Source organism: Leuresthes tenuis, unplaced genomic scaffold, assembly GCF_036924035.1.
Source record: "Leuresthes tenuis unplaced genomic scaffold, fLeuTen1.0.hap1 SCAF_1, whole genome shotgun sequence".
Classification (NCBI taxonomy): domain Eukaryota; kingdom Metazoa; phylum Chordata; class Actinopteri; order Atheriniformes; family Atherinopsidae; genus Leuresthes; species Leuresthes tenuis.
In genome coordinates this window covers 14,653,028-14,678,366 of record NW_027325355.1, presented here as the reverse complement: position 1 = coordinate 14,678,366, position 25,339 = coordinate 14,653,028, and the positions used below count along the sequence as shown (strand labels likewise).

Here is a 25,339-nt window from a genome sequence, read left to right as displayed (position 1 = left end):
AGGCATTATCTGTCTTTATTTCACTAATACTTTAAACCGAATGAATGAACTAACACAAACTATTGCTTTGTTAGCTCATAGCCACTGTTATGTGGTTACTTGCAGCTATAGGAGAGCTAACGGAAGGAATTCTACACACACCTCTACTGGGACCACTTCATCAACACGCATGGCTGCAGCACAGCTCATTCACTCCGGCTCATTCACATCCATCGTACTCAAAGTCGTCGTTCACATTGTCAAAATTTCAGTAGCAAACTCTGTGTGAAGACTGTCACAGAGAAAGGAGTAAATAAACTGTGCTCCAGGGGGGCGTGTTGATTGAAGTGGTCCCAGTAGAGTGCCTGTATAGAAATCCCTCCGTTAGCTCTCCCATAGCCGTAAGTAGCCACATAACAGCACCTATGAGCTAACAGAGCTATAGTACACGTTTGTTCATTCATTCGGCTTAAAGTATTGGTGAAATAAAGACACATAATGCCTTATTTAGATATTTAGAGGCTGTATTTCCTATGCCCTGTTCTTTCCCGTTATATGCATATATACGCCGATCGCGAGTTATCTAAATATCTTCCGAAGGATGCCGACTTTCACCAAACTGTTCTTGGTGAGTAGATAAACGTATTTCATGCCAGAAATAAGGTCTAGGTTTAAAAATACCGGAGGTCCCCTTTAAAGAGAGCGATGTGCATCTGCACCAAATCCCACGGATCGGTTTACAGAATCATTCTGCAAACATCTATCCTCCAAACTTTTGATTCACAGAGTTCCCTCTGGTTAGTTGAACAGCCATGTCGATGGGTATGAAGACGTTGGTCAACACAACCGATGAGAGTGTTTCAACCTTCGGCACCGCATTTGTGTTGTGGGTGAATTAAGAAAAGGTTTCGGCTAGAGTTCAAGGAGCAAGGTGAAGAGAAAAAGAGGGTAAAGGATCAGAGAAAGGGACTCAGGGAAAACATAGAAGAGCCCTGAGAGCCTGAGGTGAGCTTGAGTCTTTTGAGAGCTTTTCCTTTGAAGTTGTTCTCTTGCATTCTATGGCGGTAAAATGTCCGCTGGATATCAGTCGTAGGAAATTGCAGTCACCTTTGGAGTTTGGAGTATTTGATCTCAACTGTTAACCTTATCCGGGGAAAAAAAAACTCACCGTGTCCTTTTTTCTGGCAATAAAACGCCAAAAGCAAAGTTGAATCTGCAACGAACAATTTTCAAATTTAACGATCCGTTATTCACCCAACCTGAAGGTATTCGAGTTAAAACGAAATAAGACAAATTTACAACCGCAACAGGCTGAAAACTTCGAATATTTGGCTTTTTTTTGTTTTAATGGCATAATTATTTTTCCGCAAAAGCCTGCAGCGCCTGCCTCGCCAAGCTGCCAGCTTCATTAAAGACAAAAAAAAATTGAGCATGCGTGTCACATTCCTCCCCAGAAGGCAAAGAAGAGCCGGCAAAACCCTCCCATACATCACTGAGATTAATGATAAGTCGGATCTCTGCAAGACGGCAGGAAAATTAAGTCTGCGCGTTGCCTTGGTAATGTGATTAAAAATTCACATGCAATTTGTTCTCCACACGTCCATGTCACCCTTAACATGAAATTAAAGGGGAGGAGGGGGGTTTGCTGAGGGTTCTGGTCACCCAGAACTCATTTTTTTCTTTTATGTCAGGCTGAGAGGACGTTACGCGAGGGAACTTTTCATCAAGCCCATAGCAGGCAAACCCGCGGGGAAAATCCTCCGAAGCAGCCTTTCCGCCTGAAACCTAAAAAAGAAAGCTATGCGATTCATAATGTGTCCTTGACGCAGCCCTCTCAATAAGTAACTCTGCCTGCCAGATCATTGGTTCACAAAGACGGGAGGGGAAATACTGTGCAGGGGACGAGGGAAGCAGCTCAGCTGGGGGAGAATGATTCTGCGATGAGAGGTCATTATGGAGCACTGAGGGTCATTCTTGTTAGGATAGCTGTTTGAAACCTCAACATATTAAGAAACACACTTGCGGTGCAGCTGATGCTCCCTCGACAAGGAGGAGATTCGGGGGGGAAAGAGGTAAGGAGAAGAAAGATGGAGGGACAGTCGGGGCGAGAGGCCTGAGGCAGGAGATGATGGTTAACTCGGACTGACGGGAGATGACAGTGGACAGGGTGGAGGACGGTCAGAGGCAGCAGACGCACAGTGACAGCAAAGCAGAGGTTCACAGACAGGCCAGATGGTGGCTGAGCATGAACACATGAGGAGAGATATTTGAGTCATTTATAACAATTCTACAGCTCAGAGGTAAAGTCAAAATATTACAAGAGAAAACCACCGTTTTAAGACTCAAATCTTCTGCCTTTCTGGCTCTGAAACAGCTACAGATGCTCTTATGTCTTAACAACATGATGCTTTGTTCGCATCTCAGGGTTTTTCTGGTTGTGCAGCAGAAAATAAATATGATTTTTTTTCAAAATGACCTGATAATATGAATACCCATCAAAAATAGAAAAATAACAAATCCAACATAACATTGTACTATACTGCCCCCAAGTGGCGGATTTAGGTACACACTTGACATTTCAAAGAAACATGTGAAGGTGGTCAGTTTTGTGGGCCTATACGTTTTTCTCTCCTCACAGGTCAGCCAGTACTTTAAAACCACTGACGGATCTATCGTCTTGCTGCAATGCAAAGTGAAACTGTGGCCTTGGAATTCGTGCTGAAGTAACTGACGATTTCCGCCTCCCTAACCCGAACGCCGTTGCAAAAAAAGCTTGGTTCCAAAAGGCTCGAAGAACACGACAAAGAGCCCAACACTTAACCTCATCTGCGAAATCTTTCAATCTGGGGCCTAATAAACCTAAACGAGTGTCTGTTGACAGCATCCTGCTGTCAGACACGACAGGATCCCCCCCGGAGATCCTACGTCCATTTCCTTCAATGTTCATAATGAGGACATTCACGATTCCAGGCAGGTGATTTTAAAGTTTTGGCTGATCACTGTAAACTGCAACAAATAAATTAAGACCCCCCCTCCCCCCAGAGCACCTAAATGATTCTATGATTGTCTGGTTCCAGAACAGTCCTGTTACCTGTCCTCCTTTTGGCTGGTGTTTCATGTTGGCGGTGGACCCGATCTTGGACTTTACATTCTTCAGGTCAGGTAGGGGCTGATTGAGAACCTTCAGCTGCCGCTGGACAGAGGACGGCGACTTGGGCGGGGTTCGGATCACCGCCACCTTCTTCTCCTGGAGGACGCTGAAGGATTTGGGCGTGTGGCTGCCGGGCGTGCGTGAGCCCGGGGTGCGGCAAGAGTAGCTTGGGGGTGTGCCGGGCGTGACGGCAGAGGAGCCCGGGGTGGAAGCGCCGCTACGGACTGACCTGGAACGGGCTGAGTCTGTGCCTTTAGAGAAGGAGACATGTTGGAGTTTTTATACTGTTCAGAAGGTCCAAGAATAGATAAAGGGGAAGAAGAAAACCCTTTCTTGAGGCAAGGCAAAGACAAAAAATGGGTGATGATTGCGAAACAACACTCATGGATGTGTAAATGGTGTACAGCTGGCGCCAAATTTGCTCTGTTTTCACTAAAAACCAGACAACTGAGATGGACAAACCATGTTTGACAAGGAGAATGAGAGCAAAAACAGGCAGCTGAATTCGTTCAACCGCTGGCGGCTTGTTGCCAGGTCACCATTGCAGGACCCTGTTGTTATGGATCCCACACACCTGTTGTTATGGATCCCACACACCTGTTGTTATGGATCCCACACACCTGTTGTTATGGATCCCACACACCTGTTGTTATGGATCCCACACACCTGTTGTTATGGATCCCACCTGTTTCTCTGGTAAAAGTAGCCACATGTGCGACAGAGCCATTTCAAACAGACAAAACTATCCACCGTCTATCCGAGTGGATCATAAAAGCTCTTTAACAGCAAACTGATGAGACATATTCTCAGTTTCAAGACTGCAACCTGCAGGCACATCTCAGAATCATAGGTGGTCAATGTAAATGAGTGGATGTTACACTAGTAGCAGTCTAGATGTGTTGATGAGGTGGAAGTGATGGGTCTAAGAGGAGCTACCAGGTGGTCTACCTGCCATACTAGGGTTTCTTCCAGACCTGCTGTCCCCTCTGTAGTCAGTTCGAATCGCTTTAAAAGGCAGATGGGGGAAAAAAATAAATAAATCAGGGAGTTTGAAGGGAAGTGAGGGACAAAAACAAATAAGCAGGAGTGTGGTAGGAGTTGAGAATTTTAATATAAAGATGCACAGGAGAGTCTAAAGGCAACCAAAGGAGTGTGTGTAATCTTACAGGTCGGCCTGGAGGGGGTGCTGTTGTCCTCCTGTTCAGCAGCAGGGATGTGGCGAGTCAAAGACTTGGCCGGCCGAGGGAGGGACGACCTCTTCTCTGGGCTGCGGTATGCCCTCTCCTGTATCAACAACACACACCACAGACTCGATATGCACGCTCGGTTACTGCCAGCTATCGCTACCGCTCAATCCCTGCCTCCCATTCACTTTACCTTCCCTGGCCATTTGTTAGACAGAGGGGAGCATGCGGATGAGGGGCGAATGTCGCAGAGCTCTGCCTCCACAAGGGGGCTCCTTTTAAGGCTACAGGCAGAGCCGGGCCGGGGGGAGGGGCGATTGGACCCCCCACCGCGCTGCACTGCCATCTTTAACAGAACGGCCCTCGTGGGGCTCTGGACGGTGGGCGTGACAAGGTCGGACGAGGGCATGCAGGGCAGACGCGAGGTGCGCAGAGTGCAGAGGTGACAAACAGGTGGAGAAATGAAGGAGTGAGAAAGGATGGAGTGGAAACAGTTCAAGGAGAAACACACTGTATGCATATTTTCACAGCTTTTTATTGATCTTAAGGCAGATAAAACACGTTAAGACGCTGTGACAACATGAAAAAGAAATGAAACTTAAAGGGAAGAAAGACGTACGAGACCTAATTAAACGTGACACCTGCGCTGAGAGTGTTGATTTTTTTTCTAAATGGCAAAATCTAAAAGAATAACAACCCACAGAGTGACGTCTATACTCACAGATTTCCTCTGTCGAGACTGACACAGGCGCACAGGGCATGCATGCAAGACAAGGTGATTACAAACAGACAGAAAAGAAAACAAGTGCAGATGCAGACATGGGCAATGAAGTTTCAAGGTCGTCATGCAGACAAGCCCCACGACGAGCAGACAAACCCCATCCCAGGAATGCATGTGTTTTTTAACTAAAACTGATTAAATCACATACCAAAAAAAGTTTCAAGTCTGCTCTACACTAACATAGATTTGTTACATAAAAAGTACAATCAAGCATCTTTTCTTTACGCAGAAAAGCTTAAGAATATTTGACCTGCGAATGCATCTCATGGCAATAGAGCAGCCTATTGTTGTGTTCATATAAATCAGCTTATTTTTGAAGCGGCATGTTTAACATGCTGTATAAACCTACCTAACAGTGCCAAGTGAACTCATGAGTGGAGCAGTTTGTCGTAAAATGTATGTTGGAGGTACACAAAGCCGATTAACCCACACAGACAAAACATTTAGCCGATTTTTTTTTTTTTCTTTCTTTTTTTTTTTTTACAGGCAGCCCAGGAGAGTATTGTAAGAGAACAGATTCATCCTGGTTGCTATTAAGAGCCAAAAGCTAAATATAGCATCTTGTGACTAAAAGAAAGGAAAAGAGGGGGGGGGACACTGTCCGTATCCCTGCAAAATGGAGGGCTGGGCCATTTGGAAGAACTGGGATTGGGGCATAATTATTCAAAAAGGTTGGGACTCGATGTAAAATCAGAGTGCAAAGATTTGTAAATATCAGAGACCAAAATAGGCCGAAAGGGAGACATTTTACACCTTAACGTGTCACATTATCTCATCTTGAATTTGATGGCAAATAAAAACAGCTGGAGAAGCATTTTGCAGCACCTTGGAGAGGCAGAGTCTGCAAAACACCGCCGCAGGCCTGTGACTCTGCCCTGGAAATCACGACATGGGCTCAGGTTTAAATGTAGGTTGAAGCTCTCGCGCGGAAGCATGATCCAGAAACGCGTGGTCATCTTCTGCTGCTGGCCAAAGCTCACTTAAAATGGGCAAAGTGTTCTGTTCTGTGGTTCTTTTTTTCCCTTTAGACATAAAGGACACTGCCTCCGACAGGCCTGAATGGTACGGGGAGCATTAGTGTCGCAGAACTAGCAAGCTGCACATCTGGTACATCTGTATAGGTTTTAGAACTGTGTGTGTGCGTCTGATTGAATGAGTGCTCACAGTGAATAATACTTACAGTGGGCCTCTCCCTGGACTGCTGGGCCACACTCAGGGGCTGATGGTGTTCCACGCCTGTGACACAAACAAAGCAACACTCGATGTTAACCGACAGGAGGAACAGGAGCAAAGGTGACACAGATGCACACACACACACACACATCCACGTGACGAACAGACAGTCCACAGGTAAGAGCCGTAATGTTTGTTTCATTGCGTTCAAGCAGCATAAAGCTCAGCAAAAATGCCCTGGACACACGTTGAGCTTCACGTCACACCTCAGTCGCTCTCGCTTCGCACACGTCGACCTTTGACACGCCGTGTTACAGAAAAACACAGCCTTTCGACATGCAGCCATTCCCAGCAATGATTTACCAAAAGTTCAAGAAAAAGGACGGAAAACCGGGTTTCCGTATCGTCGCATGAGAAATTCCAGGAGGAAGCATCGCTGAGCAGAAATCAAAAATGAACACGAGCAGGGATGAGTTCTCATTTGGACAGAAATTAAAGACACAGCAGAACAAAACAAACAAAAAACAAAAAGAGTTTTTAAACAATGGATTAGCAGCACATGATGTTTGCCAGCTACATTGCATCTGGTTGACTCCCCAATGAGCCATCAATAGAGAGAGTGAGCAAACCTTTCAATGCATTTATTTATTTTTTTCAGCCATAATTCAAACCCGATTGTCCCGTGGAATTGAAGCATTCGGGGATTCTGGAATTCACATAAAGACACTGTGTCGGCTTTAGTCTTTGCTTACAATCTCTCTCTCTATCCACGGCGCCGATACCTGGTGAAAAGTGTTCACCTGTGGCCTTGCGTCTAGCAGAGCCGTGAAGCAGAGCAGGCCTAGGATGTCTGGCTGCCACTTTGGCTCCACTCTTTCGAGATGGAGAGCGACTTTGGAGGGCTGACAGCTTATTCTGCTCAGCCCTCCTCACGCCGACTAGCAGAGAGGAGAGACAGGATTATACCAACATGTAAACGGCCGTTACACACACCGGAGGTTCACATCAAGTTTTGACAATGAAAATGCTACTTTGCCTGTTCAAAAAGCATAAATTCAAACATACATTGGGACAAAAAAAAAAAAAGGTTTTTGTTTCTGGTTGAAAAATATTTAGTGAATGCAGAATGGGAACCTTTTTTCTTCTTCATCTCCTCTCTTGGTGGATGGTGGGCGGGCATTTTGCGTGACACTTTACAATCGGTCGCACTGGGACGGCCCCTTCCTCTGCCAGGACCCCGCTTAGCGGGTCTGTCCACCACCACAGGTGTGCTGATAGAACTCTGGGTCTGAGGAAGAGCTTCGATTTGCTCAGTCATGATACTTTTGTCATCATCTGCAGTGGAGAGGAATCAAAAAAGGACTAATTCTCCACACTCCGTGCTTGCTCGGATTTAGCCTAAAACAAGGCACATCTAACAGACACAAGCTTTCTGTATGCTAACTGTTATTTTTCAAACGATAAAACATTTAAATAAATATATATCTAAGGCCTTTCATAAACATTGTGCAAGTGATATATTTTAAAATTCTACCAGTACTGGGTACCTTGTGAATCCATCCAGGCACTGTCTGTCTCTAGGACGGACACATCCATGGTGGTTTCATCGTTAGCTTTGTCACTGGTCGTCTCCTGATCAATTTCAACATCTTTCTCCTTTCTCCCATTGCCTTCTTCCACAATTTCCTTCTCCTTAGTCTCAACGATGCTATCAGAGCCAACTTCCCCCAATTCCTCTTCCTTTGTTTGGCCTTTCTGTACCTCTTCACCCTCTTCTGTCGTCCCTTCCACCTTCTCGACTGGTGAGTCCTTCTCTTCTTTATCCACGGCTCTGTCTTCACCTGCTTCCTCTGTCTGCTGTGGTAGATCGTGGTCAGAGCATGGAGACAAGTGAGAGCTGTCGGTCGCTGGCTCCCCGTCGTCACTGTTTAGGGCACTGCGACTCCATTCTTCGGCTCCAGACTTTGGATCGTCTTCCAGCATCTGATCACCGACAGTCAGCCTCACTTGCTCTTCTCTAATTTGACTGCCCTCTGCTTGGTCTGCCTTGGGGCACAAAGGCTCCTCAGCTTCTTCCATCATCTCTTGTGGCTCTTCAGCAATCTCAATGTCATCCTCTTCCTCTGCTTCTTCGTCTACTTGTGCTTGAGGTATAATTATGATTGGTGACGATATTTGTGGCTTTGCAGAGCTTTTCGCCAGAGTCACTTCTTGTAACTGAATTTTAGCATCTTCCTCATCTACGGGCTTTTCAGTGCTTCTATGCTCAGTGGCATTTGAGGACTCTTGCTTTTCTATTCCTTCTAATCTTGTAGGTTTTTCGTGCTCACATTGAATTGTTTTGTCATTGTCTCTATCTTCTTTGCTCTCCTGTAAAGATTGAGATGTTGCTGAGGGCATGCCTATGCTGGTCATATCTGGCTGATTGCCTTTATCTTCTGGATCTTTGTGCTCAGGCTGCAGCATATCTCTCTCAAACTCTGGTTTGGCATCAACCCTCTCGGACTCTAATGTGGTCTCTGGTGAGCAATCCTTTTTTTCCTTCTCTTTAGTGACTTCAGTTACTGAGGGTGCATCATTTGGGGACTTGGGGGTAGAGGGAGTCAGGGGTGCTTTGCATTCAATCTCAGTGGGAGTAAAAGTAAAGGAATTGTCTGGTGGGATAGGAGAAGCTTCTCTCGATGGGTCTTTTTCAATATCTACCTCAGGGATTGCTTGGATCTTTATGTCTCCAGGCAGGCCAGTCTCCAGACGAAATTCAGTCAGTCGGTCTTTTGATGTTGTCATTGGGATTCTTAGGCGATCAGGTTTTATTCCGCTTGTTACTGCTCTTTCAAGAATCAGGGAGGTCTTTACTGGTGAATCTTTCTTTTCCAGTATTGCTTTTTGAGAGATTTCCGAGGCTATTTCTTTACGATCTTGTTGTATTTGTTTCTGAGCGTCTTCAACTTCCACGATGCCAAGATTCTCCTCTACTCCACCCTCCATTGACAGAAAACGCTGGTGTGGCGAATCCCCAGGACTGGGCACATCGGCAGGCGAAGGCATGGGTGCTGAACACTCACTGAAAACACAGTAGCCAAGTTCCTCCAGCTGACGTTCCCCTGCCCCCATCCTTGAGGTTTCATCTGCCAAGGCAAGCTTGGCCAAAGAACTCCCTACCAGTGCTGATACATTGGCAGGTACTGACTTCCGTCTCATGTGGTCAAGCTCCCTCTTCTCGAGTGAAAGGCGAGGCAGGTCTCCAGCCAGGTCCAACATCTCAGAGAGGCTTCCTAATTGTTCTAAACAGGATGTGTGCTTATCGGAAGGTGCTTCTGCCCTTGCTGGCATATCTTCAGGTGATGCAGTTGGCGTGGGGGTAATGGAGACTGCTGGTGGAAGCTTGGGCGCTCGGCTCTCCATAGATGGAGTTAAGGGAGAAAGCTCTGATTCGTCAAAGCTTCCACTGATCGGACACAACCTCTCCGAGACGGTCCTTGACTTGTCTCCCATTACCGTCTCTCCAGCTGAAGACCCAATGGTTATGTTTAGGGAGAGACTTCTTTGCTCCAATGCCTTCCTACCGGGTGATGTCCTGACTTTTTCCTCTTGTTCTTCCAGTTTTTGCGTAACAGTTTCATTTTCTCCACTCAACTTCGTATCTTCTGTTGTGCCGAGTTCATAATAACTTTGTGGTGACCCCTTCTCTTGGCTTTTTGAGGATGTTTCAAAGTAAGTTTCTGATCCTGAGTCATACTCCATTAGTACATCCGATGTGACTTTCGATGACATGCCCCTCTCTGGACTTGACTTCAAAGTTTCTTGCCTCTGGTCGACTTTCGGAACGCTATCGTCTTGGCCCTCCTTACTTATTGCCTCAACTGGTCCGGTTTTTTCCTTGCATTCACTCGTCAGGGTTTCTGAAGCACACGTTAATAATATTCCCAAATTTTCTTCTGCCTTCAGATTTGATGGGTCCTCTGTCAGTGAAGGTTCTCCGAGTTCTTTTGCTTTAGGCTCCGATAGAGGGTGGCTTTTAGTAGCTTCTTCAACGAGATCTTCTCTCTCTTCATTAGCCTGTTTACTTGAGGAAACATCTGCAGAATCTTGCTCTTTCAAAGCGGGATGGGAAGGTTCATTTGAGGCATGCTCTTCTCCTTCAGGTTTCACTCTCTCAGCACCCACCTGTTCCTCATGTGTCGACGACACGTCCCGTTCCTCTTGTTTCTCTGCAGATTCACGGGATTCCTTGCTGTCACTCTCCTCTAGCTGGGCTGTGAGTTTGAAGGAAACCGTACAACCTTGTGTCGAGCCATATTTGACAAAGGTTTTGCTTGCAGCATCCACAAAAAGCTAGCCCATACAGTCAAGCCGATTGCCTTTTGCACATAGATACAGTAGCTCTCCATCAAGCAAAACACACAGCACAGTGTATTTTGTGACAGGCCACAACAGCACAGGAGGGGGTCACAGCATCTAAGATAGCGTGCAGAACTGGAATGAAGGAATGAGTTGCATGATGTTAGATGACAAGAAATAATGGTAAACCAGTTATTGAATTCCTATTGCAGGGATAAAATAACAAAAATGGACTACTTGATCATAGAAAAAATATTTTATTTTATGTACTGATGTTAATGACACATAGTGTGGATATAAATTCATCTTTATGTAGCTTAATAATGAGTCAAATTTCTTAGGGGTACAATATCAATTAGCATGATTACAAATGAATTTTAAAATTCAAAGTGTGTTTCAAACAACAATAGGAAAACATAATTATCTTTTGCCTTGGAATGAAATGAAAATAACAGTGAAATCGAAAGCAAGTGAAATACAACAAACTTAAAAACACATTCAGGACTGATTTGTGAAGCACCCAAAAAGGTGGGAGCTGCTCAGACACTGCTTTTTTTTCCACATACAAAATATCCCAGCAAAAACCCACATAAAGTATACGGACAACTGCTTCTGGCAACACTGACATTAACAATGACAGTTTCAACAGCAACAACTGAGCTTGCAATGTAGCTGGCAATGCTAAAGTGCAGAAATGATCAACTATAATATGGTTGATTGGGCGTTTACGAAAAGCAAATGGTTATGTTTGGCGTGAAAAGCGTCAAAATGAAAATGTCACGTCATTTTGCACATGGCAACCTCAAGGACTCAAGCTGAAGCTGAAGGAATTCAGAGCAACAAAGCGGCAGGAAGGCTGGCAGGAAAGCCTGAGTTGCATTGCAATTTGTAAATCAAGAGCAGAGAGCTTTTGCACCCCTTACAGAGCACAACAGTTCATGCATAACAGGTAATGGGCAAACGTTAGGTCACTCACTCGCACTCTCACGGAGAACAGCGCCCATTGTTCACACAAACAGTGCCCTCACTCAAACCGTAGTCAAAACCACACACACCTTTTTGTGATGGGATGTGTTCAACTGGATGACTTCCTCCATTGAGTGCCTCAGGAGTCTGAGCTTCCAGGCAGCCCAAAGCCTGGGGCTCTGTTAAATAATCTGTCTGCTCTAAGAGCGTGTCTCCTGGCTGCTTATATGCCACTTCCTCCTGGTAACTGCCGGGCTCCCCTGGAGCCTCCTCCTCATCCTGCGGTTGACTGACAACCTCTACTTTACCCTCTTCGAGCAGGGAAGGGAGACACATGGATGAGACATGGACGAGAACAAGACTGCGCTCACATGGGTTGAAAGACACTTTCAGCTCGGATGGAGATGCATGGGCTGCAATCGACACAGTTTCTTGACGACTCATTACCGATAAACACAGAAACAACATGAACATAAAAGAGGCATGTCTAAAAATACAGAAGGTTGCACATTTGATAAAGAATGGGATCTTACAACAGTTGTGGGGTATCAAACAATGGGATCAAACGACACATTTCAACAATAAATAAAACGTAATGCAATTTGTCTTTGAAAGCCCACATTTAAAGATGAAACCTTTAAAACTGATCTTTTTAATCTTATTTTGAAAGGTCATTGCCGCTAACCACGTAGCCCCCGGCGAACTAAACATCCTTGGAGTCTAACTCCACCTTCATGGGCAGCAGCTGGCGACACTGGTCCATCTCCTGCAGGCTGGAAGGTAACTAGAATTGACACTTGCAGCAGGTAACAGTTAGTTTGTTGCTAAGCTAAGCGCACTGATGCCATTGCCAGCTGCGTCCAAAATGGTTGAGTTGCGCTCCACCCAATGTCTCAAAGACAAATGGCCTGATTAAGCTTAACGCACTGGTTATTGTGATAGCGAACTGGGATGCCTGCGCGGCACCAAGTGTGCCGGACTCGCAGCACTCTTCATCCAAAACAGTAGATGTTGCTACTGCAGGATTAGCATGAGCAGAAGTGGTACAAGAAGTATATAAGACTGGAGTATTGGGGCAATTGCTGTTCGCAAGGTCGAGACAGGTTAAAATGGAAAGGCCGCTGAAAGAAATCAACAACTTCCACAAACCGTGGCCTTGCCTGGTTATCTGGTTGGCTGACACTGATCTTTCAAAATAAATGATGGCCCCTTTAACAGAGACAAGTAACCCCTTACCCGTGCAGTGAGAGTTAGCGAATCTAAACTTCTGTGATTGCGTGCCACATGCAGAATGAATGGCATGAAAACAGAATTGATCTCTGTGAGCAAAGAGCTGAAAGTCATCCTGTGATTTACTTCTGGAGAAAATCGATACACAGAATGAGCAAAGGAACAACGAATGAGATGCTGACATAGCAAAGTAGACTAATGGAGTAAAGGGCTCCAGTGGCAGGTTAATGTACTAATGCCTAAGGGGAGAGTGTCTGTGCTGGTTCTGTCCTTTAATCTAGGGTTGACTCTTCGTTGTGTGTTAGAATACTGAAATAATCGGAATGAACTAAAGAGTGAGCGGGACAGCAGGACGTGTGGCACGTGCTTACAGGTGATACGTCGATCATCCGACATGCAAAGAGGCAGAAAACCAGGAGAAGGAGGCTTGAGAACGGTCTCTTAAAAACTGCGTGTTTGGTGTCTTGTTTTTCGTGATATTTGTGCCACTCCCATCACCATTCACATCCTGGATGTTCTGAAGCGGTTTTAAGTGTGTGTACCTTGTGCCACGGGCCCAATCTGCTCAGCGGATGGAGAGGGGGGAGGGGAGGGAGGCAAATTGGCTGAGTCATCCACTGTGAAGGGAGAGAAGAAAGAGAAAGAGACACACCGGGGAGACGAGACATGGATGGGAGGAAGGAAATGAGAAACGAGTAACTCTGCTGACCTTATCGCTGTGTGTGGCCTCTCTCTGAAGAGCAGGGCATTTTGTTTACTTTCTACTGGAGGCAGAGGCAAATAGAGCACTGCATGTTCCTTTTCATGTATCCATAAGAAAATTCCCCTTATTTCAAAAGCATTACTATCATTGGCATTACTAAACATTTAGGGCCTGGATGTTTTGTTTTTTTTATTTGATAACCAATGCTTATTCCCTCCAGGATCCACACGGCAAGTAAAAATTTGAAAGGAGACCACATTTGATGTGCTCAGACCTAAAAGATTTCTGGTCTACTTGCAGAAAACGTCAAAAAATGTGTTTGGTCTAACCCACAAGAGTCTGCCTTTGTGAACAGAGCTACTGCACACTGCTCAGCACTCATTCATAGTTTGATCTGTCCCAACTGCCTAAAGGGAATTGATTGCCCTAGCAAGGCATCATGGAGCAAATGACAACACTCGCAGCAGTAGACCCATCTGGCGGCGTGTGTGTGTACGCGGTCCGATCAATGTCACTGACACTACGCTGCATGCACATGCTTATTAGAGCACCTGCAAATATGTACCTACCTGTCGTTGCAGGGTGTGCAGCTGCCGCACCGTGGTATCCATTCTCCCTGTAGGCAGAGCTGTAGGTGGAGTAGTTGTTCTCGCCGTTCTCCTGGCCGTTTGAGGCCCAGTGCTCTTCTGGCTGCCTGCCGTCTGCCATGCCTGCCTGCTGGGAAACCGGGGGAAGGGGAGAGGTCACCTGGTGGATCTGAGCCCAGACAGAAAGTGGAGGGGTAAATAAAAGAAGAGGGGACCAGTGCAGGGAGGGAACAATTCGAAATTTGCACTCTTTGTGGTAAAGTTTCACAAATCCACCAGCAGAGGGAGTCAGGAGCCACGTCGTCTCCCCTGACCAGCTCCGGTCTTTGTCTCAGCATCCATGTGCTGACACGGAAAGCAAAAACGGACCAAACATCAATAAAATACTGATTTTGATTCACAATCACGATTCACCGTATTCCCCCCACTGCCGTGCAACTGCACGATACACTCACTGCAATCGTTGGGTCAAAGATACTGACTTAATGGCACAACATCACTTAAAAACATGACAAGAACAGATTCACAGAAATTCTGACAGAAAAAAACAAACATGTGATTCCCAAATATCTGAGAACACACAGTGGAAAGCCTACAAAATACTTATGGGGGAAGAAAAATGCTGGAAACACCCCTCCATACAGCCCCCCCTTAACACTGATGAGAAGGTTGTTACCGTGGCAACTGGAACAGGTCTTTTGCGGGTCCAGCAGATGGTTTTGATAGGCTCGCCCCATTTAGACAAAAGAAAAAAAAAAATCTCCATAAACATGAATTTGAACAAGCAAATTCAAGACATAACAGGCAGTAGCCCCTATTCACTCCCACTGCTAATAATGCAACAGTCTCTTATTAATTAATAATTACAAAAACGGGTTAAGCCTCTTCATTTATCAAAGTATCTGATTTCTAATTAAGGATGTACCCTCATAAAAGCAGCGTGTTTTCCTTCAGAGAAAACACATAATGTTGCTTTTTAAACAGAACTAGCAGGGGGCCATCTGGTGCCTGACGGCAAAAACGCGTCGGTCATTAAACAGCTGCACCCCAAATTAAGTCAAAAGATCAACAGTATCAGCAGCAGAGTAAATACATCTATTCCCTAAAAAGTCAAACTGTAAGCAGCTTTCTCTCTGAAACATATTTCTGGCCTCTTCTCTCCTTCCCTGCAGAGATGCACGCCGACAGGCTCGCAGCCATCGTGGCTTATGTCTGTCGCAGTGAGAGGAGAAAAAATATGGACGGAGGGAGGAGGGAGGAGGAGAAAGACCTACTGACACTCAAAGATAGTGGGCCAAACTGTCTGAGAGGGAGAATCTGAGCCCAGAGCTCAGTCACAAGCGAGTCTGGTCTCAGCTGTTGCTAAGGAAGAAAACTGGTGCGCTGACAGGCTGCCCGTGATGACGGTTGTTTTGAAACGGCATTGACCTGCTTTCAGCTGCTGTTTTGGCATGATATGATCCCCACACTTCACACGCTGCCTGTACAGAAAGATGTCATCGGCAGCGACTGAATCTTACTGATGAACACATGCACGCCACACCTTACCCTCACTAATTCAATTGCATTAAGATAAAAGTACCAGTCATCCTTTGTTGGGTATGTTGGTGTGATGGTCTCACCTAGAAGCACACTGTTAAAAAAACTGTTTTATGGGAATCTAAACCCAACTGAACCTTTTAAAATCAAACTACTTGTGTTGTTCTTGTCTATTTTACCCTGCTCAACAGCACGACTTTGCTGATTTTTGTGCTATTAGATGCAACTTCTTCCGGAGACTGACACCAACTGAGATGCTTTAGAGGTCACTTTTATTATCATTACTTATGCCGCTATTGGTGTAGCACCACCTGGCACAATAAGGACCTTTGTAATGAATAAATCTGGTTCTAATTAATGCGCCAAACAAAAAGATTTACAACAAAATTCTTGTTTTCTCATGTTCAGTGGTGGCCTGCTTGAGTCTTAAGACCACTCCACCATGAAACATTTATTTCAAATGTCTACAATCTTTTCAAATGTTACTCATGCCACTATCAGCCATGTTCAAAATGTCTTTTTGAGGCAATTTTAAACCAGCGATACCGAAACAGATAGAGACAAACTGTTTTATGGCAGAGGCTAAATGTTTCCACGACTGTTAGCCCATAACATGGCAATTTTAATGATTGTTTTTAGCTATTTGAGCTGCGTATTTGATGCTAATTTGCATTTTTCTCATTAATACTTTAAGCTAGTGAGCTAACCTCGTGCACATTTTTTAAGCTACCCATCACCGTTAGCGAAATATGTTTAGTTTGTAACTTTTAGCAGCTGTTTCTAGCATTTTATCTGTTACTTTAAGCTAACTAGACAGTGTATACCTGGCCAATCACTTATATCTAGTTATGACTTTGAGCTCATTCATGCATTACTTACTTAATTCAACGTAAGAATCATTTAAAAACGGCAGGAGCTAAGTGAGCTTTCCAAATGCTAACTAAAATCCAAAACTACACACAAAATCCACGAAGAAGAAACGTTATGGATTTCGGGCAAGTGCTAGATATAAAAACAGGTGGAAGAAGATACAGACGGTCTTCCTTTGATATAGATGGGACATTATGGGGAGAGGATCTGCACCCCGAACACTGAACTGTTGCGTTTACGTTCATACCATCCACCGAAAGATATATATAGAGATATCTGTGTTACTCTGGTAGCGGTTTACGTATTACCTATAAGCGCTCATGTACATGTCTATACAGGCGCTGTCCACACACTATGTGACGTCATCAGCTCAATCGTTGCCAAGTTGCAAACAACCCCAACGCATTCATGGTGATTTCTGGAGATTTCAACCAACTCTCCCTCTCAACTACACTTCCAACCTTTCAATGGTTTGTTAACTGCTCCACCAGAGAAAATAAACAGTTGGACTGTTTATTCTATGAAACTTGTATTTCAATAGGTTCAGCCCAGGTCAACACTCAGCATACTATTCTCCTGCCTCCGGCAACACAGACCCCACCCCCTACCTTTACCCACATCTTCCTTGTCACACCTTCATAATGTCACCCTCCACCTCAGTCATGGATCTTAACACAACATCTCCCCCCACATCAGGACACACCGAGACCTCCGCTGCCTTCACCTACAGCCTATGTGACCCCAGTAGTCAGGTGACGAGAAAACTGGAGAGGCTGAACCAGAACAAGGCTGCAGGTCCAAATGGTGTCAGCCCCAGGGTCCTAAAAGCCTGTTCAAAACAGCTATGTGGGATTCTACAGCCCCTCTTCGACCTTAGCCTGAGTCAAGCGAATGTTCTAGTGCTGAGGAAGACATCTTGCCTTGTTCTTACAAAACCTCATGCATCTGCCCTCAGAGACCATAGAAATATCCCATATCAGGGAAAGTGCAAAAGAGACGGTTATTGGCTCACCTAAGTAAGCATGTGAAACCTTTAAGGACTCACTACAGTTTGCTTATCGTCCTGGGGTTGGTGTTGAAGATGCCACAATCGATGTCTTTCTACCTCAGACTTCCAGTATAACTCAGAGTCCTGTCATCTCCAGAAATATCAGATAACTCTGCACTTGTTGGGAATAGCAGTGATGGACATAAGGCAGAGTACAGGGAACAGGTCGGTCACTTTGTGGCAGGTTGTGGGAACAATCAGCTCATCTTGGACAGCACACTGGACTGGAAGTGCAACATTGAGGCTGTTTCCAAGACAGGACATTACAGACTGTACTTCTTTAGGAAGCTAAGATCCTTGTGCCTGCACCAAAATGTTGTATATATCTTCCACCAGTCTGTTGTGGAGAGTGCAATCTGCTTTGCATAAATTTTTTAATTTAATTTATTTAAAATTTCACATTGTTATGCGATTCTGTGGTGATGCCATTTCATAATAATATCAAACTGCATATTTTCTGATTTGTTGCTGTACATAGTTTTATTTATTAATTACAACATATGTTTGTTAAACGAAGCCCAAATTGTGGAAGAGATTCATAAGTTGTTCTCACTAAATATTTCCTTTGATGTCTTCTGATTAAACTAAATGACAATCGACTGAACTGAACGTTTAGACATTATTTGAGCTAAGAAATGAACTGCGTTTTATCAAAGTCACGCTACTACGGCTGGCCAAAAATGTTTTGTGCCCAGTGAAGCCGAATAATGGCCCAGATCTGGTAGGCTAGGTCCAGAATTGGGGTGACTGCATGAGGTCAACATCTGGTCCAAATGCAGGTAAAATGGTCATTTCTCAAATCAAATATACTGTATGTCCTGAATATTGGCAAAACATGTAAACCAAAGTTGTGTTCTGAAAGCTTATCATAGGAACGGCTCATTCTCTTGAATTCTTGTGACTTTTGAAACTTGTGCCAAATAGTTTATTTACTTTTCTCTCGCAGTTTAGGTCTGCCCACTCTCCAGACCTTGCTCTCCAGGCACGTCCTGTCATCCTGTGGTTAACGTGAGCTGACGCTGCTCTTTCTTGTTGCTCCCTTTTAGCTGTTTACCAGTCTAGCTGTGTTAATGTGACTAGGATAAACTGTGTAGTGGCAATCTTCCCCCCAAAAAACCCTCCCAAAGTCAGCTACAGAATAACAAAGCTGAATGTTGAGTGAAACATATTCTGCTTTTTCCACAGCAAGCATTTCTCAGAAGATGTGATACTGCAATTTGCTTTGCAGCTAACGAATGAACTGATGTGAAGGAATTATTTTATGAGCAAGAACATGGACGCTTTATTTAGCCTGTCTGGACGTGATGTTATCACATTATGCAGTGTTTTAGAATCCTGATTGTGACCTTTATACACTTAGAGGGACTAAGCCCAACGATTAGCTGGCAACTGCTCAGCATGCAGCATCCTATTCTTGAAAGGGTTACATCGACGGTGAGAGGCAAGACCGTCAGAACTCATCACATCTCGGAGTTGACGTCTGAAATTGAAAGCGCCAGCGTGCTTTCTCAAAGAGACGAGTAGGTGTGGCAGCCGGCCTGAGGCTAACAGTCTTCTCTCTCTTTTCTTTTTGTCTCTTAGAACTGCTGTCTAGGACTTTCATGGCGATACCTTCCAAATCCTGCAGCCCTCTTCCCCACGGACTTGGCCCCACCCGAGCCTTAATCCTAACTCACTTCCCTCGCTGTCTGCGCCTCACCCCCTCCTCCCGCCAACCCCACCCCGATCTGGGTCACCCATCACGCCTGCATGGAGCGCCGTTCACATCGGAATGTCACCATCCATTTAGGAGGGAGGCTCTCTGTCAGCCTGTCTCAGTAGGCCAACCTGGCCTTAATCCTTTGTGTGAGCGGCCGAGTGCGTGTCTAAGAACCTCCCTGACCACAGATTCTGCATGGTCCCTGATTTTAGGGATGAGTTTCATCTCTCCAGTCTTTCATGGGATGATTAACACCAACTGCAATCCTGGGCTTCAAAGATAATGCTCTGTGTTGTCAACCAAACTATTCATCCGCCCATTTTTTTTTTATACTGACTTAATAAATGCAGGGTTTCAGGGGGGGCTGGATTGAAAGGCGGGGTACACCCTGGACAGGTCTATCAAACCAATTAACCTTACATGCATGTTTTTGAATGGTGGGAGGAAGCCTGGAAAGAACCGCGGCATGCATAGGGAGAACATGCACCAGACCACCATGAAGCCTCTCAGCCAAACTAGCATTTCATATAATATTACAATTTTTTCCACCCTTTGCTTTCCTCATCTTACTGACATGTCATCAACTGGAAATCATCAGTTTTTTTCTTCCTATCTTGTTACTGGTTGACTGACACACTCACAAAGTTAGAATTATCAGAAATACCCGACATGTTAAGCAACTGAAACTTATTTCCATGCTTTCATTTTCTCGCAAGCTGCTCCGAAGGTCGCTTTAGAATCAACCAAACACACATGGTTTTGGACTGAGAGAAGAAGCCACAGCATCCGGAGAGAATCCTTGGATCCAAGGGGAGAACATGCAGACCTCACACAGAAAAGCCGCAGCCAGAGAAACCTTGCTGTGAGGTGACAGCGCTAAGCACCGCAGTGTGCAGTTTAGCTATTCACTGTTATAGGAAAGTGTGTGTTGTGACATTATTGTTGATTCTATCACCATAGAGCGCCACACACCAATCATTTGTGGGATTCACTCCAGTCATTATCGCTCCTAGGAAATGAAAAAAAAAACAAAAAAAAACGCAAATAAACATTTTTATGTGCTTTTTTTTTCTCAGTGAGGACCTTAAACAGCTAAAATATCACATTTCTTCATATAATGTTTGGTGTAACATTCTAAAAACAAATTCAAATGAATGTTCGGAACAGTGATTCTTTCCATTGTCTTGCGTGTGCTCTTAAAAGCAAGAAGAACTGTCAGACAGACCTCCAGCAAGCTTGTGTTGTCTGCTTTCATTTGCTTTTTTTGTCTGTGTTTGTCAGATTATGTCCCATCTGGCTTTACCTCTCTAATGTAATGGGATTTCACGTCGCTAAGCTCAAACCGCCGCCGCTACCTGCCAATTCGATAATGTCTCGTTTTGACTTGCACGCTCCTCTTTCCACCTATTTTTGTTTTCTTCTGTACGACCTTTATGTAATATTGCTATAAGTTCTCACTTATACTTGGCCAGCACTGGGCCATTTCACAGCGATGCTGATAAATGTGCACTGTCCCTGTAAAGGAAATTAGAAAAGAAGGACAAAAAAAAAAAGTTTAGATTATTCAAAAATCAAAATGATCTCTAAATGCAACTCAAAATCTAGGAATCTGTTAGATTTCTGCTGCACGCTGTACTTAAACAGTTTGATTAAACACAGTAGATGAAAACATTGCAGTTTTGTCCTTTTGTAACAAACCCACTAATACAGACTGATCAGAGTTGTGGGTTTATTGGAAAAAGGTATGCGAGTTGAAGCGCTGGTGTCGTGTGGTGTGCTGCAGCCCACACAAAACAGTAGCTGCAGGGTCAACAGTGTTATGGGTTAACGGGTCAGTGACCTGTAATCAACCCACTGCAGTGGCTTCCTCCTCCTGTGCGGCAGCGGACCAGCAGATTAAATTTTGCTGATTCAGCCAAGGACACGGGGGAGTTAAAGCATTAATGAGCGCTGCCAACGAAGTGTGAATGAACAGCGTAAAGGGTGAATCCCAGCGTGACGCGAAAGGCACGCGTGCACACGCAGGCACGAACAAGAGGCAGGGGGACGATTTTCACTCCTCACAGATTAAGTGTGGTAATAACAGCAGTAGGAGAGCACTGAGATTATATCACAGCTGAATCCCAGTGAGCGTAAGAGGTGCAGAGTTTCTTGTCACTGCTCTGGTAGCTCGGGCTTGTTGGATAAGAAAAGTAGCAAAATTCAAATGGTTATTTTCATTCAAATAAAACAAGAGACAGGCTTCAAATGCTTTGTTTACTTAACTTAACAATTTGTCGAACCAGACACGACTGAGAACCTAGCATTAAAATCAATAGCGGGCTACTCTTTTTCTAATTAAGTCTCCAGGTTCCAGCTCTAACTTTCTTTCCGTTTAGACACTTATTGTCCTTTATTGTGCATTCTGTCATTTCAAAGAGTGAAGCGTGAATTTTCACCATCTAAAATAACTCAAACCTGACAGACTCATCTGACCAGGCTTGTTGGATAACCAACCGCTGGGTGATACTTTAGCAAAGATTTGTAATGTGGTAATTATTTAAAATGGCTTTCACTTACTTTTACTATCTTGTGGGATTAGACCAGCAGACTTTCGAGTCCCAGCTGATCAGTATTAGACTATATGGACCAGTCACCATGCACATAATGACACATGGCAATGTCGACATTCTTTAGTTAAGGACATGGAGACTAAACAAACTGCTGTCTGATGCAAAAGCATAACTTTGTCAAAAACCCAATATAAAGCGCTCCCTCGAGCTGCCGTGAAATTCTAGGGTCTGTGTTGTTTTAGATGGCAAAAATTCCCACTTCTGTGGCCCTAGTGTGACTTGCAGGTAACTTGGCGGGCCTATTAGAATTTCCCTGATTTTTCCAAACTGAGAGCGCTCTGACAGCTGTTAAAGGGGAACTCCAGTATTTCTAAACCTAGACCTTATTTCTGGCATGAAATACGTTCATCTACTCACCGACAGCAGTTTGGTGTAGAGCAGTAGTCGTCTACTGGGATGACGTCATAGACGCCCGATGCTGCAACACAGCTCATTCACTCCGGTAAGGACGTCCATCGTACTCAAAGTTATCGTGCACGTCGTCAAAATCTGATAAATATCCTGCCATGTTGCACAAAACTATCAGTAGCAAACTACGTGTGAAGTTAGCCGACTGTCACAGAGCAGGGAGTAAATTAGCTCTGCTGCCCCAGCATGCGTCAATGACGTCATCCCAGTAGATGAGTGTGTAGAAAGCCCTCTATAAGCTCCCCGATAGCCGCCAATAACAACAACACAGCAGCTATGAGCTAACAGAGCTATAGTACGCGTTCATTCATTCATTTGTCTTAAAGTATTGGTGAAATACAGAAAGATAATGCCTTATTTAGAGGCTAAATTGTCAATGCCCTGTTCTCTCCCGTTAAAAATACCGGAGTTCCCCTTTAATTACAAGTAAGACACTGACTGCTCACAAAAACAGTTTAATGCAAAGCAACTAACCAAAACCCTCAAGACAACTGCTGGAATCAACGCCTTTGGATTAAAAAGACAACACTAAAAAAAAAAGGGAGGAAAGGTTTTTTTAAGAAAGGTGGATGATGGCTGCATCCCACTCCAGAAGCTCCTGATAGACACATCCCCAGCTGTTACTCTTGCTTTTCACTAGAAGAGAATATGAACGGGATAATGGGCAGTAAATCAATCGGTACGAGAGCATTCTGCATGTAAACTGACTCTGTAAATTGATGCTCCTCCTTAAAGACAACATGAGGTTGAATTCAAACCATCACTCGTGTCTCTCTGCAACCTCGCCTTTCCCTTTACTTTTCGGTGTAATGCCTCATCAGACAAGTAGATGTTTCCTGGAGTAGATATCAGCCCCATCCGGTGGTGATGTCATTGTTCCCATGGCGATGAGAGGCCCGAGAGTGGGAGAGCCTGACTCTGGTCAGTGGAAGATGCTAGCTGCAGAGAGCGAACTTTGACCACGTTATGGAGCTAGAAATAGGTCACCAGATCCTGCATGCACAGCCCCTCGAGGGTCCCTCCTAACTGCACTGACACAAATGGGAGTCAAACCACTTAAACTAGTCAATACACAGAGAGCAGGTTGCCAGTTGAGCTCTTTCAGTCATTCTAGAGCTAAATGCCAGTGTTGGTGATGGAAGTGATGTATCTCTTAATGTAGAAATGTTGGTACCTCACATATTTAGGGTTTGTTGCTTTCAAAAATGCCACATACAGCAGGATGTCAAATAACAAAATGCTTTGATATTGAGATATTGAAAATATTATGATCGTAGCGTTCAGTACATTCTCACACTGTTTGTGTCAGAGTCCCAGCTCTCTGTTGGTTTTTTAAATGCTTTTCATCTTTCCTTGTGCTTCTTGTGGTCTGTGTGTGCCATCTGCAATCAAGCCAGACACTATTCCCACCATCTACCTTTAACCAAAAGCGTTTATCTTAATTTTGAAGTTTGCATTCCAAGATTCTGATTAAAAACTGTAGTTCTTCTACTCCTACTCAGCCTACTCAACCAGCGTTGCTCCGCCAGGCTCCACCTCCCCCGCTTTTCCCAAATCGCCATCTCAGCTTGCACCTCAGCTTGTCTGCCACCGCCAGACTTGATTAACTTTGTTGTGTCATCATCTGTACCAACGGTACAACTTTTGCGTTCTTACTCAGGTGCATTCGACAGTACTCTTTTTTTTTTCGTTCTTCTTTGTTCTGACTGATCATTCTTAGGCATATAAACAAGAATATGTTTGAAAGAGAATTTTTTTTTTAAAAAAATTCCATTTTTGGTTGTTTTTTTTTTAAGAAAAACTTAAATCTTTCTTAGTCTGTTCTCAGTCTTGCAACATGTCGAATTCAACCTGTGGCTCATTCTTGGGTCCAAACCTCAGTTTGATAACCATGCCTTTATAAGAACTGTTAAATCAGGAAGTTAGGCCTTTGTTTTTTTGTACACACACACAAAATTACAATACAGCAATGATGATAGTGGGCAAATGTTTAATTTCTACGAAAACACATCAAAATCTGACAAGGTAAGACTCATTCTGATGTTCACCGTTCATAAAAATCCAAAGATCTGTCAAGAATTTACTAAAAAATGATTTGCCTAACTCCAAAACTCAATCAACATCCTATGGTCTTGGTGTATAATCGTGTGTGAATGTGTGTGCAGTATAAGAAGCTGCATATGAACAGTATATAATCAGATAGCACTGTATGGAAGATTTTCCTGATTTACATATCAAACCTATGAGGATCAGAAACATAGCCATTGTGATAGTTTTTCTCTTCCACACCCAAACTCATGTACACTTCCAAAAACAAATCTAGTAAAGTCTGATTTGTTCCCAAATGCATCCATGAACCCGGAGCTCTCTGGCTTCTGGCAAACACATTATGAACATGAGCTAAATATAGACTCACACACAAACAGAAACCCTCTTAGAAACAACATTTCAACCACTCGCTCTGTCATTTAATTTCCTGCCGTGTAACTTGAACATACCTAAGCTGGCTGAGGCTTAAATCCTGAGACTGGAGTTTTTGGCGGTCAAAAATATCTCGCATGACATCAGCCCAAACAATCGCTCCCTCTTCTCAATTCCCCATCTTGCCAAGTGCAATTCCCCCTGCTATTATATATCCACGAACAGCCAAGCTAATCATCTGGCTGAGCGCAGCCACTTAGATCTGACTCCCGGACCCCGTGAGTCATGGGAAAAGTGAGAGTGAAATGTCAGTGATAGTGGTGCAGAGCATGCCACCTGGCTGTGGGTCAGGACTATGTTTTTTTTTCCACTTTTTCATTTTCATGTTGAGGCTTGATTGAAAAGCTGCAATCAAGCCAGAACGTATAACAGTGAAACATCTTGCATGACAATTATACTGACTGTACATCATCACAGATAACTGACGGTAATATACTGTTTTATCGTTCAGTTCCAGTCCAAGCAACTACCTCTACAGCCACTGCATATAGAAAACTAAAAATAGTTACACCACAGATACAGCATATCTGCATATCTTCCTTATTTTTAAAATCGCGTTTAAGTTTTAAGTTCTTAGGAAATCATAC

The 25,339-nt window shown here is 44.2% G+C and overlaps 1 protein-coding gene across 11 annotated transcripts in view; it reads right to left on the bottom strand.

The window, feature by feature from the left end:
* LOC140293513 (uncharacterized) overlaps positions 1–25,339 on the bottom strand; it is a 66,927-nt gene that overhangs the window by 5,395 nt on the left and 36,193 nt on the right. For 2 of the 11 annotated variants that reach the window (XM_072379568.1, XM_072379579.1), the window contains exons 4-13: positions 14,078–14,225; positions 13,348–13,422; positions 11,665–11,886; positions 7,816–10,524; positions 7,403–7,603; positions 7,069–7,206; positions 6,276–6,331; positions 4,297–4,414; positions 4,079–4,135; positions 3,071–3,381 (exon numbers count right to left, since the gene is read on the bottom strand). In XM_072379568.1, the coding sequence (XP_072235669.1) occupies positions 3,071–3,381; positions 4,079–4,135; positions 4,297–4,414; positions 6,276–6,331; positions 7,069–7,206; positions 7,403–7,603; positions 7,816–10,524; positions 11,665–11,886; positions 13,348–13,422; positions 14,078–14,216 (4,026 nt within the window). In that variant the 5' untranslated portion in view covers positions 14,217–14,225. Of the gene's footprint in view, positions 1–3,070; positions 3,382–4,078; positions 4,136–4,296; positions 4,415–6,275; positions 6,332–7,068; positions 7,207–7,402; positions 7,604–7,815; positions 10,525–11,664; positions 11,887–13,347; positions 13,423–14,077; positions 14,265–14,771; positions 15,447–25,339 lie in introns of those variants that run through there. The other 9 variants (XM_072379541.1, XM_072379584.1, XM_072379548.1 and 6 more) reach the window with 9 other exon arrangements.